General features: G+C 39.7%; 1 protein-coding gene across 2 annotated transcripts in view; it reads right to left on the bottom strand.

Moving 5' to 3' along the window:
- USP24 (ubiquitin specific peptidase 24) overlaps positions 1–15,250 on the bottom strand; it is a 61,888-nt gene that overhangs the window by 4,456 nt on the left and 42,182 nt on the right. For both annotated transcript variants that reach the window (XM_066325428.1, XM_066325429.1), the window contains 23 exons: positions 14,147–14,291; positions 13,314–13,433; positions 12,960–13,085; positions 12,657–12,755; positions 12,362–12,444; positions 12,032–12,173; positions 11,608–11,727; positions 11,024–11,244; positions 10,487–10,611; positions 9,720–9,861; positions 9,275–9,425; positions 8,160–8,255; positions 7,405–7,508; positions 7,206–7,319; positions 6,062–6,158; positions 5,754–5,870; positions 5,031–5,123; positions 4,599–4,701; positions 3,614–3,735; positions 3,029–3,142; positions 2,709–2,774; positions 2,370–2,436; positions 319–397 (listed from right to left, as the gene is read on the bottom strand). In XM_066325428.1, coding sequence (XP_066181525.1) covers positions 319–397; positions 2,370–2,436; positions 2,709–2,774; positions 3,029–3,142; positions 3,614–3,735; positions 4,599–4,701; positions 5,031–5,123; positions 5,754–5,870; positions 6,062–6,158; positions 7,206–7,319; positions 7,405–7,508; positions 8,160–8,255; positions 9,275–9,425; positions 9,720–9,861; positions 10,487–10,611; positions 11,024–11,244; positions 11,608–11,727; positions 12,032–12,173; positions 12,362–12,444; positions 12,657–12,755; positions 12,960–13,085; positions 13,314–13,433; positions 14,147–14,291 — 2,646 coding nt within the window. The remainder of the gene's footprint in view (positions 1–318; positions 398–2,369; positions 2,437–2,708; positions 2,775–3,028; positions 3,143–3,613; positions 3,736–4,598; positions 4,702–5,030; positions 5,124–5,753; positions 5,871–6,061; positions 6,159–7,205; positions 7,320–7,404; positions 7,509–8,159; positions 8,256–9,274; positions 9,426–9,719; positions 9,862–10,486; positions 10,612–11,023; positions 11,245–11,607; positions 11,728–12,031; positions 12,174–12,361; positions 12,445–12,656; positions 12,756–12,959; positions 13,086–13,313; positions 13,434–14,146; positions 14,292–15,250) is intronic.

The raw sequence follows: 15,250 nt of genomic DNA, 5'->3' as shown, positions 1-15,250 counted from the left end.
CAAAGAGAATTTAGGAATCATAATATTTCAAAAATCTGGAACAGTTTCCCCGTGTTTATCTGGTGTTAATGTCAGACCCCTGCTCTGCAGAATGGCCTTTTTCTTTATAAACAGCAATCACCATTTGTTATCTGAGAAATCCCTTCAGGTACCAACCAGTAAAGATTTCACTTCTTATTGGTGTGTGTACCACCAACACCTTGCACCAGTAACAAAGGATAAAACAGATCAAAAAAAAAGGAGTAAGCAGGTTTTATAATAGTCACAGAGGGACCTAAGGCAGGGATGAGGTTAAACTCTGAAACTTTCATTACTCACTTCTGAGCCAGAGTAACCAGGAACTTGACACACTGGTAGCAACGGCTGCTGTCCACGTGGTTGCTGTGGTGCATCAAGGCTGTGGGGAGAAACACATGGATTAGAAACCACAACCCAGATTTCCATGTACCAGCCAGTCTGGAAACAAAGATTTGAAGCTAAAATTTAAAGTTAGATTTTGTTTCTACAGATGTTAGCATGAGTATTTCTGTTAAGCGTGCTGCTGTTAAGTGCTGGCAGTCTTGAGTACTTCCACAACTCTGCTGGATTAAAAATAGAACTGCTGCATTTTCACTTTGATCTTTCAAATGCAGTACCTGAATTTTAAACAGCCCTAATGCAGTTATTCTTCCCCTATAATCCATTCTATGTTAGATAATCACTATGGTTACATTTGTCTGAAGGGGAAGAGGAAAAAAAAAAGGGTCTGAAACCCCCATAAATGAAGCAGATCACCAGCTTCCACCTGGATCAAAGTTTGCAAAGCCAAAGGAATGTTTAAAGCTTCTTCACATAAACAAGCATAGCAGAATTCAACAGCCATGAAAATGTTCCATGGGAGACTTGGGCAAAACCCCAGGCTATGCCTACCAGGAAGTTTTCTATACCATGAATTCCCGTCTCTTTAACAAAATTCTTGAGTGAGGAGAAGCATAAAGATTTCCACAGGGCTGCCCCAAACAGATTTGCTACTCCAAAGTTTCTCTGTCCATAGCAGTCAGCAAAGAACACTGCAGTGAAACCTCCAAGGCTGGCAAAAATTGTTTGGGAATTGCAAATTGCCAGTTTTAATACTGTTGAAGCGGAGTAGATGATTAAAATTACAGCACCGCTGTACTACAAATTATGCACAAACATCCTATTAAGGACCACTAAAACCTATTATTTGCTGATTTCCCTTTCCTGCATTAAACCTAGTCAATGTGAGGGATGCTGTTCAATGCTGTCGTGAGGAAACTTCAAGGTAAAACTACAATTTTCACTCCCAAACCTCAGGGCAGTTCTCAAAGCCTTCAACATAAAAAATCCAGCTGAACACTTGCACTTTTCCTCTGCAGAGGAAAAAAAGGTCATGTATTGCCCAAGTTACAGCACAGAATTGGTCCAACTGGGACTAATTTACCCAGAAATTAAAATAATTACTTAGCTATTCTCTTACACTGTTGCATATTTCCTTCTCTGCCATCAGTCATACATGGAAACTACTAAACAGGAGAGCACTGATGAGAGAAATAGAGAACAAAGCTAAATATTCCTTCTCACTAAATCAGAATCCAAAGTAACTGAAGGTGAAAGCCACAATTTGAAGCGGCTCCTCACCCAAAGAGCCATGAAAGAGCTGCACTAACCCATCAGAGGGGCTCTCTGTGTTACCCCACATTTCACTTACACACCAAAGCTGCCTCTCCTGATACACATGAAATAAGCTCTCATTACTTCTGGCATTTTTCTGTTGCTTTTGAAGGCTTCAGTCACTTCACTAAAGTTTTGCATCCAATGGAGAGACAACACTTGGCATGAGCAGCAACAGGTGGGAGCCACTTGTCCCACTGTGAGGCTCTACTGCAGTTAGCAGGGCAACAAGCATCCTGCTGTGCTGAACCAGTTTCTTTTCATGGCAATTAGGATGCTGACAAAACAAAAAGACTGGCAACTTCTGGAGATACGTAGGAAATAAAAATTAATTTTAAGGTTATAGGATTCAAACAGTTCCTCCGTTATGGTAATCAAAGGTACTTTTTTTTCCCCCCCTTATTACACATACACCCTGATCTGCCCCTTATTTAAATAAGTTAGCTCTGTTTCCCAGTACAATTCCTTTCTAGTTTGCTGTCACTATAACATTCCAATGCTTATTTTGGATTTTCTTAGAGCATTTTTGGAGTGACAGTGGCTAAATCAAATGTGTCAAGGTTTTTTTTTTTTTTTTTTTTTTTTTTTCCCTGAGAAGTAGAACAGTTTAGGAGGATTAGGAACCGGGAGACAGAGTGAACCACCACCACCATCAGGGTCAGTAGGAGACAGGAGTGTTCACCCTCTGGCTTACTTGCCTATTAATCCATTTTCAGTTTCAAAGGCAAATTTGATGCGCTCTACTTGTAATGGGTCTTCAATAACCTGTTAGGAAAGAAAAATATCAACTTGGGTGTTGTGTGTGATGCTCTATCTATTCTGTGGAATGGTTTTACCCACCCCTACATGCAAACCAAGTAAGACTGTGAAGTTTTTATGTGTCACTGGATTACCAAGACAGAAATTTAGGAAGTAATAAAACTTCAAACTGAAGGATTAAAATACGTGTGGATGCTGAAATTCCCAATGCAATCCTGACTTTTTTGTTACACATCAATCCCAAATCTATCCTGTACAAGTCTTTACCCTTCACCTACCAGGATCTCATGGAGTAACTGGAATATGTTTTTCAGTTCATGAGGCGGAGCAGTTTCCAGTTGAGTCTGCGTGTAAGAAACAAAGTTACTCAGACAGCAAAATCCGCTGATGAAGCAAAGAATTTCAAGACAGCTTTACACATTTTTTTTTTAAAATTTATTAATTTAAACAGTGAAGGCCTAAGAAAACCTAAACCCCAACATCCCCTCTAAATCCAACACACTCAACTGATTGTTCTGCGGTGCTGTTATAACACACAGGATGACCAAAACCTGTGAGGAACACTAATGGGACAGGCCTGTCCTGGTTTTGTGTGTACCTTGATGAAGTGCAGCACAGTGAAGGAGAAGTGCTCGTTGCAGAAGCAGCAGTACACCACCATCTCCATGAGCACCGACAGCGACCCCGTGAGCTCCCGCAGCGCGTGCATCACCTGCGGGCACAGCACATCCTTCACACACACAGCACACGGCTGTCCTCCACAAAATCAGTCTGTGACACGAGGTTTGTCCTTCCCAGGAAGGATGCAGCTCTTTTCCCCCAGTGCCTGCATGGCCCAGGAGGCTGAAATCCTGCCCTCATAACACTTCTTCAGCTCCTGATGGCCACTTCCAAGGGCCTGGTCAAGCATCATCCATTAAGGCAGATCAACTCAAGTTAGCACCTGCATTTGACATGCTAAAAAGCTGCAGAGGCCCTTGCAAAATGTGCATAAACCAGACTGTGCATAAAACCAGAGCCCAAAGCTTAGGGATGTACTAGATTATGAAGAGGTCAAGAATCTGGTTTAGGCTCAAAATAGTCACTGCTTTTGGATATTCAGTGTTTTTCATGAAAGGATATGTCAAAGGAATACATCAGATAAGGTTTTAGGGTCAAGCAGGACAGAATTTAGAACACTTACCTCCATTAAATAGGGTTTTCCCTCTGACAGGAATAGCAAGGCTTCCACTTCTTCATGGAGTGCCAGAAGTGGCCCTGAAGCAGTGATGCTGAGAGGTGAACGCTGCTTAAAGAGACCAGGAGCTATAATAGCAAATACAAAAACAATCCACTCATAGATTAGTTTGCTCTAACACACCTTGAAGACACTGCTGCTCATTTGGCACCATGAAAAAAACCCTCATGACACTCAACTCAACTAGTTCATAGTTCCTGTGCTACCACTCCAAGTAACAAAGCTCTTGCACACTGAAGTGTCGCTTGTTTTAATGACACCAGACAGAAGAATTGCAGGAAGGTCAAAGAAAAATGTCCACAGACTAGCAGCACTTTGAGTTTTACTTTTACTCCCAATCACCTTTGCACACTCATCATATCTACAATATTTATAATTCTCCTGTTACCTTCTGAGTTTTGATTGCTTTCAACCTCAGACAGAACTGAAGTTATTCTTTTAAAAGAGAACATCAAATTCTTCCTTCAGGAAACCGAATATTTTAACTTAGTCCTTTATTATCTTTATTTGGATATTTCTGCCTCTTGTAAGAAATGACTAGGAGACTGTTTAATTGTTTGTTATGCAGTAGCTTAGTCTAAGTACTCCCTTTTAGATTAGCAAAAGAGAGCACAAGTCTTAACAAAATGCAGCCTGTGAGTCTGTTCAGCCAACACAGCCCAATTCCCTCACATCAGGAAAGACCTTTCAGGCACATGGGGAAGGGAAGAAGGTACAAAACTGTGAGTAACAAGACTTCCATCTCCCCAAAATATTATCTGTTTGCCACAGCCTCTCACACAGTCACAGCAAAATCAGAAGCAATCAAACTTGTATCAACCATTCCTGTCTTAAATGCAAAATTACTGTATTTTCCTCACTAATATTAAGTTACTCCCAGTCAATGTAACTGAATTGCCAAGTCGCCAAAGGACAAAACCACAATTCTTACCAACATTTCTCTGTGAGGAGACGTCAGAGTGCAAGACAAGTAGTGCTACAGTGTTGTGAAGATATCCAAACTCACGTGCCTGTGCTGAACTCCACCTGCGGTTCTGCTTGAGCCAAAGACAGATTTAATTAACTTTCCTTTATTTAATCCACTTTGTTAAGCCAAAATAACGTTCTTACAGTCCACCACCATGGCCTAATGCTTTGGAGTGGGGTAAAAAAATATTATTACTACCAAAACCATCATGCTCACTTCTGCCAAAACAGTTATTTCCATGCTGCCTACACATAGGTGGGCTCACATTTGCACGAGGTTTATAAAAATAATTGAAGGAGTTGTCTATTCTACCACATGAGAAGTATTTACTCATAATTTAAACATAAAAAAAAAACCTTGTGGGGGTGGCCAAAGTACAGCACAACACAATTGTACCTGATTGCTCTGCCGGTTGGGGCCCAGGAGAAAGTTGACCATGTGCCTCAGGGCAGAGTGTCTGAGGAGAAGACTGCTAGCCCTTATTCCCTGCTGTGAAAACAAAACCAACAAATTACCTTCCTGTGCAGGTGAAGAATTAGTGCTCAAGGGAACAAAAGTAAAATGCACAAGGCTAAAAATCTGCATTTTCCACTCTAAAACTCCCATAATATCCCAACATGGATCAATAAGATGAACTGCTGAAGAGCTGTCTCATTCTACACAGCACATTACACAAAGCACAGCAGAATGAGCAGATGCACAATAAATGTCTTACAAGGAAAAAATAAGACAAAAAGAATAGAGAAATAGAAATAGTGAATTCAGTCAGTTATGCTGTTCCCCATGGAATAAAAATCCTGAATGCTTGATTTTTTAATATATACACATATATTTAATTTTTTTTAAAGAACAAACCCATATAATCCTTCAAAACAGACAACCAAAATTCAGATGGAAATGACATCTCTCATTAGTATACTTTACTGGTATAATTTCGTTTGATTTTGTCCTAATTCATTATTCAAAGCCGTTTATCTAAAAACAAATCAAAACAAACCAAATTAAATAAAAGTTCTGAGTTTCACTGTGCTGCAAACCCTTCCATGGATAAGGATCACTAGCTGCTTCATTACTGTCTTTTAAAATTTAAAAACCTGTAAGAAAACAATGTTTTCTTACCTTCTGTACAAAGTTATTGAATAGCAAAAAGTACTGAGCACAGTTTTTACAGTTTTCAGGTACATCTTTATCCAGCAGACCAAGTAGCACCTCCAGTAACTGATGTAGAGTTTTCAACTGTGAAGAAGAAAAAAAAAAAAAGATTTTGAATGTAAAGAGCTGTCTACTGCTTAAAAACCCAAAGTATTTCAAATACCTCCTGGGCAGGAAGAGATGAGCATTAACTCATGAATGAAGAGCTAGAATCAGCTCACACAGAGCAAGAGGCAAGCACGGGGATGTTTGGAGGGGAGGTGACACTCACTGACCTTGTCCTGATAAAGCAAGGCACTGTCGAGGGTTTTTTCAAGGATAGTGGCCACAGCAACTCGCACCTCCCTCACGCTGCATTCCAGCAGGAAAGTCCTGGAAGAGAAAAGGTGAAGCTGCAAAGAGAGCTGGGATCAACATGTACACACAGTTGCTATGATTAAATGTGGTGTTTAGTATTTATTGTTTTAATAGTCCAGATGCATTTTGTATTGTACTTTTGTGGGTAAACTTTAACTTACATTCACATATTCATGCTTGTAGTAAGGGCTATAGTATCCCTATTAACGTATTTATTAATTTAAATAAAAACCCTAAAGGCTCTTCTGGGATGCAGTTTTTCAATGCAAATTAAAAGGTAACATTTTCTTTACACTGACACACTTCTTTCAGCATGTCAGATCTCCAATAATTTGTTTTTCAAGCACCTATTAGCTTATCCTTAGCTTGGCAAAAAGAAAATCTTTCCAGTTACCTGTGATCTTTGTCAGGTAAGTATTTAATTTGCTTTACCCCAAACACTTTCAAATATTCTCCTTTTCTACCACTTGTAGGGCTGACCACACAAACTTAAACCCATTCCAAGTCCCTTCACTGATTTCATCACCTGCACCCTCCTCCATGTACACTGCACTAACTTGATTTTCAACTTTCTCAGAAAGCTGCACAGAGAAAATGCTAGAAATAAAACTCCAAGTCACTATCTCAAGTGTCTGTTTAAAGAATATGCACAGTAGTCACAATTCTACACTACAACGACACAAAGACTCTGACTTCAGGAGGCTGAAAAGGTGACTCCTTTATTCTCAGAAAATGTTTCTCTTTTTATGGCATTCTACACAGACCAATTTGATTGGTGACAAGAAGACAAACCTCTTCAATCACATTGGTCAGACTAGAGTGACATCAAGAGAAGCCCCTCCCAGGTGAAATATGTAAACGTTCTTGCTGTTACCAAAATATGCTTTTTGTTTACAGAAAACTCCCTGGGAATTTTCAGAAACCAAAACATGTCAGGCACGAACCAGAGCTGCACACAGTGAACTCTCCGAGAATACATCAGTATTGGGCAGATCATGTTATGAGGAAGTTTTATCCACACATGAGACACACAACACCTGAGGCAGAATTCCCAGGACTTACTTTACAAGTTCCCGACCCTCCGGCCCAACGAAATACTCAACCAACCACTGACAAGCATCAATGCTTTTGGAGAGCAGGGCATCTATGGTGGCAATCCATTCTTCTGTATCAGCCCTTCAACAGAACAGGGACAACCATTAGTAATCCAGGAGGAAAAAAACACCTCCCCAAACTAAATCATGTTCCTTCTTCGCCTTACCTGAGTTTCTTCTTGGTTCGGAGATAAGTTTGGAAGAGGAATTGGACTGCCAGCTGCAAGCTCACCTTTGCCATGCAGGGATAATAGGGATGCTTTACCTTAGTCTGAAAGAAATATCAAATTTACTCCAGAGCAGAAAGATGTCTGCAGCACACATGCTGCCTCTTAAACACCTCAACACGTTCTATTCAAGTTATTTGCTTCACTTGGAAAAAACAAACCACAGCATTTTTCTGTGCTAAGTCAGTCTCCAGTGCTGACTGTGCTACTTAATAAATATGCTAAAACAGGAGCAAACTTGCTGTAAGGCCAACTAGATCAGTGGATTTCAAAATGTTAATAAATTCTGTTTGTTTATGACTCAGTTTAGAAAAACTTAATTAAGAAACTATTGCCAATTAAACTCTATCAACTTCGAGATAATTAACACCAACTTTTGGACCTTCCATATGGAGAGGGATTTCTGTCCCTCTAGAGCTCAGTTTGCATCATTATAAAAGGTATGGTTTATTAAATAAATTTTACTGGGGCAAAATGTTGTTTCTCCCAGTAGTAGAAAAGGAGGCTGGAGTTTGTTTTGAGAAAGATATTATCATCAGCATCAAAAATTACTGGAGACAAGGAACAACTTGCCTGGAAAAGCAAAATCATGTCAACCCTTCTCTTCCGTCTTCCCTGGTTTGACCCAAATAGCTTTCGTGGCCATTTTACCCAACATTCTTTGCACACTCTAAGATTAAAAACCAGGTACTTACAGCATTCAGGGAAGCTAATGACAGAACAAAACTGAAGTAGTCACTACTGTATACATCTCTGTTCTTCATAAATTTCAAGTTTTCATCTCTCACCATCTGTGAAAGTAAAAGAAGGCAAAAGAAATAAAAAATGTTGTCAAAATACACACTTCCCTAACTAAAACTTCATCTTTTATGTAAATGTGTGCTGTTTAAAATCAGTGTCAAACTTAATCTGTTTCCTTCTGAATCACTACTTCAGCAGAGGGGAAAAATGCATAGAGGAGACTTAGAAGATCTGGTATAAAACCAGTGATTTTCTTTCAAAGATATTACAAAACAACACATGAGGGACTTAATCATTCGGCCATTAAGAGAGAAAAGGGAGAAATTGTAGATAAGTTCTATCTTTAGCTTGTTTTTTATAAACAAGCCAAGAGAACGTTCCTCTAAACCAGAAAGGCTTGCCTAACAAATTTAGATGCACAGAGCAAGGAGTCCTGGTGTAATTACAAGCTGCAGCCACAATGAGGTATTTAAATGCCAAGCCCTTCTTTTTTCAAATGAGATTTTGCTGAAAGACTCTCAATAAATTCGAGCCAAGCTCTGTTCATTGTAATAATATAATCCCAGATACAAGAATGCTCAAAGTTAATGCCCTGAAACAGCCCATGTGGAGGCTGCTGCAGAGTTTATTCTCCCTGTGTGTGTGGTGCAGGCTCTCTTCACTGCTCCTCCTCTTTCTACATTCTTGTGAACTCAAGAACTTGAGGATCACTGTAATTTGCCATCATCTCCATTACTCCTCAAGTGTACTCCAAATGAAGCACCTTCTCTGCTGTTGTCTCTCCCTGCCTGCATGCTAACTGCTGCCAGAACTCATGTTTGATTCATCTGCCTGCAGTTTCTTCAAAGCAAAGAATTGATGGGCCAATTTGGTGAGAGAGTACAGAAAAACTCACAAAAAGGTATCACTAAATAGCTTGTTAGTAACTTTATGTCAGAAGGCAGAATTGCTTTCTAGCTTTGCTACAAGGGAATTACTTCAATTCCCTTTAGAAGTTACTGTGTTTCTCTCACTGCCTGCTCAAATTTTACATGAGCAGAGTTCAGTTGCCACTTCCAAGGTGCTCTACCTGATATATCCTCACAGGCATTTTCTCTACAAAGAGTCCCTTTTTTTCTCCTTTTCGAACCAGCTTAGTCAAGATGGACAGACGGTCACTGTTGGGCCTGTGGGGTCGAGGGGATGACTGGGGTGAAATTTCTGGTGAAGAGGGAGCAGATCTGAAATAAAAACAAGTTGAAGGTGAATCAAGAGATCCTACAACCAATCTATAGTTTAGCTATAAAATACCACTGCAGCCAGAGTGATCTTAAGACAGTTTTGATGACAGCCTGAATATTTCTCGAGGCTGTCAGTCAGCTTGAACTCGCTGCAATAGCAGCAGTAAGCAAGCAATAAAAAACCAACCAAACCAACAGAAGGGTGGGTGAATACATTGCTTTGCTGGATAGGAATGACTCAATACTTAGCTATCACTATGAGAGAAAACCTTGATGGAGGCAAGAGGAACTTACAAGGAGAGGTCCTCAGCCTCCTGTCGCACGACACTGACTCGGCTTTTCTTTGGCAGGACAGGAGAGTTCTGGTCAGACACTCTCTGGTAGAACAGCATGTAGGCGTTCCAGTAGCGCCGGCGCACGTCGGGGTAGGGGTTTGCTGTGGGGGGAAGAAAAAAGGCAGCCCATGAAGGCCCTTGAAGGTTTAGTACCTTTCCCATTCCTGTGTGAGAGCAGAACTGGGGGTGTTGGTAATGTGAATTGCAGCAGTGTAAATTTGTCGGGTCAAAACATCAGTCTGTGTCAGTGATTAGAACTGTCTGAATTATGAGACAGGTGAATTTTGGAAATGTAGTTGGAATAAATTCTTTAAAGCATTGAAACGTTCAACAATATGATGCCACACAGTGTTTGATGAAGTCATTCTCACTAGCCTGAAACAGGGGCTGGTTTATGTTTGGTTGAGGTTTTTTTGAAACTATATTAACAGTGTGCCATTTTGCTTTTCAGTCTCAGCAAAGTGCTCAATAACAGTTAAGTCTACAAAGTCTACAAAAAAATTAAGTCTACAAAGTGCTCAATAACAGTGAATATAGCTCAATTCATGTTAGGCCATACACAAGGTGTTCTGTCTCTCAGTAAAGGGAAGGCTTTAGAGAAAAAATTGTTCAGGAGGATTATTAGTTCAAGTAAGTCAAAGTACCTATAATGGACTAAACTCTACTGCTACTGAAATCAGTATGAAATATGAAGTTACTGCAAAATCAGTCTGTACTTCTGCTTACATTGATCGTAGACTTTAGGTCTATACTCTCCACCAAAACATTCATATTCCAGGGTTTCATCAGTCAAATCAAATTCTTCAACAACCGTGTCATTAAATTTATACCACTTTCCTTTTCCACATCCTCTGTGATCAAAACAGAAGAGAAACACAACAGAAACAAAGTCAGTTGATTGTCTCAGTAAAAAAAAACAAACTACCCTGAACAGCCTAGAAGTGACAAGCCTGAACTCGCATTTGTTTTGACAGTGAGAAGAAAGCTTAGTTCAATTGATGTCAAAGCTGCATTCTAAAAAATAACCTTGATTAAAACTACGAGAAGCTCAGTGTCACAGGAAGCCCTCAAACTGCAATGCATGAGAATTAATGAGAACTTTACTCTATGATGTCCCATATCACTGTGTCATTGCCTCATGACAGGTGTTGAGAAAGGGAAGAGTGGTTCCAGTAGAGCTCTGGATGGCTCCATGCACCTTCCCAGAACAAGAAGCCTTTAGACAGCTCTCAAACCTCCCCCACGAACCTTCTTGCCCGTTACCTCCTGTCCTTGATGAAGGAGTAGTAGTGCCCTGCATGAGCCTGGCCACTGTGGACAATCACACCGACCAGCTCGTAGTTTTCTGTAGGGGCAACTTTCTTCCTCGGGGAGCCTCCTCCTCCCTGGTCTGTGCTCCTGCCATTTTCCCCCACTTCTGAGGATGAGTCCTGACGAGCCATCCCTGACACAGTGTAAGGTTCCATGTTCAGCATCCAGGGAAACTGTTCAAAGAGGTATTTTGGATTAATCAAGACATTTCAGTGTGTACGCACTTTGTATGATTTTCTGAGACTGCTACCAATACTTCCCCACACTGGGAACACCAAAGGAAAATAGGGAACTTCAACCTCTTATGCTTATTACACAGATAAACTCTCTCTAAGGAGGTTTTTTGCCTTGCTTTCTCAAAGAACCCTGACAATGTTGCAAACAAGGAAAGCTCTAAGGAAAAACATTTATTTTCTGTAGCACTACCATGCTGTACTCAAAATCCAAAACGCATTAAAACGTGGAGGGAAAAAAGGAAAAATGAATAGGAATAATGGGAGTCCCCTACACAAAGTAGCTGGGAAAGGTTTTCTTACCCTTATTTGCTCATCGTATTTAATAGACCTGCCACTCTCCCAGTCAAAGCCAAATCTCATCAGGTGAATCACCAGCAGGCTTGGTAGGACTTTAATGCAGGTACGCTTCACTGTAGTTCTCTTGAAAAGAAACAAGAATATCACCTCCATCTGACACTCCAGGCAACCTGCAGCATCCTTCTAGAGATCCACAGTGAAAATCCAGCCAAGGAAAGCAAGCTGTCCATGGGATGACTGGGATTTGTTACAAATAACTTTACCATCCCTCTAAATTTTTAGTTTACATGAGTTTCAGGCATTCAATCTTTTATCTTCAATGCAGCAAGAGAGAGCAGCACATAAGCATGGTTTCCATGAGCATGTAATGCTTAGAAAACATCAAACTGCACACGAATCTTCTTTCACAAAAATTAAGAATTATTACCTTTTCCTCACACTTCTCACAGTAGTATGCATTGCTTCCTTCCAGAACCTCTCCTCTAACAAACTGATCCAGTGATATCTCCAGGCTTTGACATGAAGTCACACCAAGGTTGAGAGCCATGAAGGCTTCCTCGCGCTCATATCTAAATTCAAGAAGAGAAACAGGTTAGGACTTACCCAACTGTCAGGAAAAAGACATATTGCATTTGGCTCACAGCTACTAAAACTCTGATGCTCACAGGGGCATTTTTCTACTTGCCAGTGCTACTCCATATTTTAACAGTTCTGGGAGCATGTAACTTGGTAACTGATGCACTAAATGTGACATTACCTGTGAGGACAGTCCTTGCAGATCTTCTGATCAGAGAAGATTCCTTGAAAAGTATTCTTAAATATTTGGTCTCTTCCTATTTTCTGTTGGAGATGTAAAAGATAGACATCAGTTGGCTATATTGCAGGGTGGAAGACCAAAAAATCAGTAGGAATTTTAAACTCCTGAATATTGTGCAGACTATTAAATAAGCCAAATGACTCTCTGCCTTCTTTTCTAAAGATCAAAGCACAAAGAGAAAAAAGGTACCAAGGATATGTATATGAACTAAGAAAGAAATTGCTGAGAATTTTACCTTGAGGTACTCATCCATTTGATCTATAAGACTGGTGAAGAACTCATAAGCATCCTGTTGCTCTCTAACATAAAGTTCCTTATTCCACATCTTGAAAATCTATATAAAATATATGTTAAAAGGTGGTTATTTCATACATATATCACTATGAAAAGTATTTTTTAATATAAATTCGTTATCTTAATATGTTTTGATTTTTTTAAATTAGAACTTGCATTATAAATTCTGCAATGAGAAGAAGCTGAATAAATGACTACTTTTAAAGTAGAAAATCTATAGATTCTAAACAAAAAGATGCAATACCTTCCAAAAGTTCTCAGGTACATAATACTGTAGCTTGCTTTCCATCAAATGACCAAAAAGAGATTGAACTTGATAGAACACATTGTCATCAGGATTGTCTGTATCATCATCAATGGAAAGCAAGGCCTGGAAGGAAACAAATAACCTTATTAAATTGGTTTTTGGAAAAATCATTACTCTAAGCTGTCATGGCACACAGCACTACAACTTGAAATTTATGTATTTATTGTGCATATTTATACATACACAGATGACTTTTTATTTTACAATTTATTTACAAACGGTGCTAAGATGAAGTGGTTCAAGTGAAAGTAATTCCAAAAAGAGGACTTTATTGGATGCTGAACTAATTACCTCAGGGAGACCAGGCTGCATATACAGCTGCTGGAAAACAGCATTCATGTAACAAGTAGCACCACCATTCTTCAGTCCCACAAATCCAGAAATGGAGCGACTGTCCACTGGTGGAAGGTACTAGAATGACAAACACATTTTTTGTCTCAGTATCTTATAAAAAACATGAGACTCCAACAACATTCTATAGCTTTTATAACCACCTTTATATTGGAGAATCACAGAATGGTCTGAGTTGGAAGGGACCTTGATGCAGCTCTACCCTCTGTCATAGGCAAGGACTTTCCACTGTCCCAGGTTGCTCCAAGCCCCATCCAGCCTGGCCTTGGACACTTCCAGGGATGGGGCAGCCACAGCTTCTCAGGGAACCTTGTGCCAAGGTCTCCCCACCCTCACAGGGAAGAGTTTCTTCCTAATAAGTAATAACCTAAGACTACTCTCTTTCAGTGTAAAACCATTTTCCCCTTGTAAATGAGCTGTTAAGAACAACCTAATGGAGAACCAGGAATACAAACCCTGAAATAAACTGCAAGACCACTGTATGCAGTCATTTAAATATTTAATACATTGCAGAACACTGTTGAAAATGGCCTAAAATGTAATAATATATAAAATCTGTGCTGTTTAGGAAATGCTTCTTCCTTACTCAGATAACAGCAGACAAAGACACACTGGAGTGTCTGCTTTTGAGGAAAATCAAATGTATTTGCATTTACCCTTAGCTGCATTGTGTCATTTCAAATTGAAGACCGTGGGAATCTCATGAATGAAGCAATAAAGTAAACAGCACTCCAAACCATGCTAACACAAATAAAAAAAGGCTTCTTGCTTACATCAAACTCCTTGGTGAGTGCAGGGTCACACTGGTGGTGCATAGAAAGCAGCTCCTTTGTAATAAGCTGGAGATTGGAGGGTGAGCTATCAGCCAGCATTACCAGCACTTCATAAGCAGCTAATCTGCTGTCTGCTGTACTGCACCTGGAAAGAAAACCACATCTGAGATCTACTGGCTAGATGGCTCAATTATTTCTAATTCCAGAAAGCTGTATTACTCAGAACAAGCAACAATTAATGCTCTAAAGAACACTTTGAGTGATTAAACACTCCTGAGGGACCGCAGAGTGCTATTTATTTTTTTTTTTTTTCTTTCTTGGGGTAGGAGAATGGGGAAGAATCCAATGAGAAGAGTGGCTAGACTGCTTTACATAAGCCTCCTTTACTGCCATGGATACACTTGCTAATATTCAGTAGCAAGGAAAAGGAGGGGCTCTAAAAGAAGACCCAGAATTGGCTGCATGCCTGAGGACAGACAGACAGAGACACTCTCCATCATGTAACACTGACAGAGACAAAATGACTTTTTGTTACAGGGAGGAAAGCTTGGGAAGAGCTAGACCAGACAAAATCCTTGCTACAAGAGATGAGCTTAGATTTTTATGAAATAGGTAGGGAGATGGGAGAAAGAAAGTAGTGGAACTTTTGAGATTCTCTTTTACAAGGAGCTTGGGAAGTTAATTTTTTGCTCATGCTCCAATTTAGCCAACTTCCCAAGCAGTAATGAGCTAAAGGAATATTCTTTGGACTTATGAAATCAGCACTCAGTTGTGCCTGAAGTTCATAATTGATCTCAAAAAGCACAGACTTTGAAGTATAGAAATGCAAGGATATTGGATCACACAAAAATGTATAAAATGCTATTTGGGCATTTATGTAGGAAGTGTAGAAAACCGGAGAAATGCTCCACTGCAGGTATTAAATCTTACTGTCTGTAGGATTTAATAGTGACATTTGCATTCATGACATTCAAGACAGAACTCAAAGAAAAAAAAGAAAAGAAAATCAAAGAAAAAAGAAAATCAAAGAAAAAAAGAAAGAAAAAAAAAAACTCCAACAAAAAAAAAAACCCCAAAAACCCACAAAAAACCCCAACCAACCAA

This window comes from Sylvia atricapilla, chromosome 9 (assembly GCF_009819655.1).
Source record: "Sylvia atricapilla isolate bSylAtr1 chromosome 9, bSylAtr1.pri, whole genome shotgun sequence".
Lineage (NCBI taxonomy): Eukaryota > Metazoa > Chordata > Aves > Passeriformes > Sylviidae > Sylvia > Sylvia atricapilla.
The sequence above is the reverse complement of the archived record's forward strand: the minus strand, read 5'-3'. Positions and strand labels throughout refer to the sequence as shown.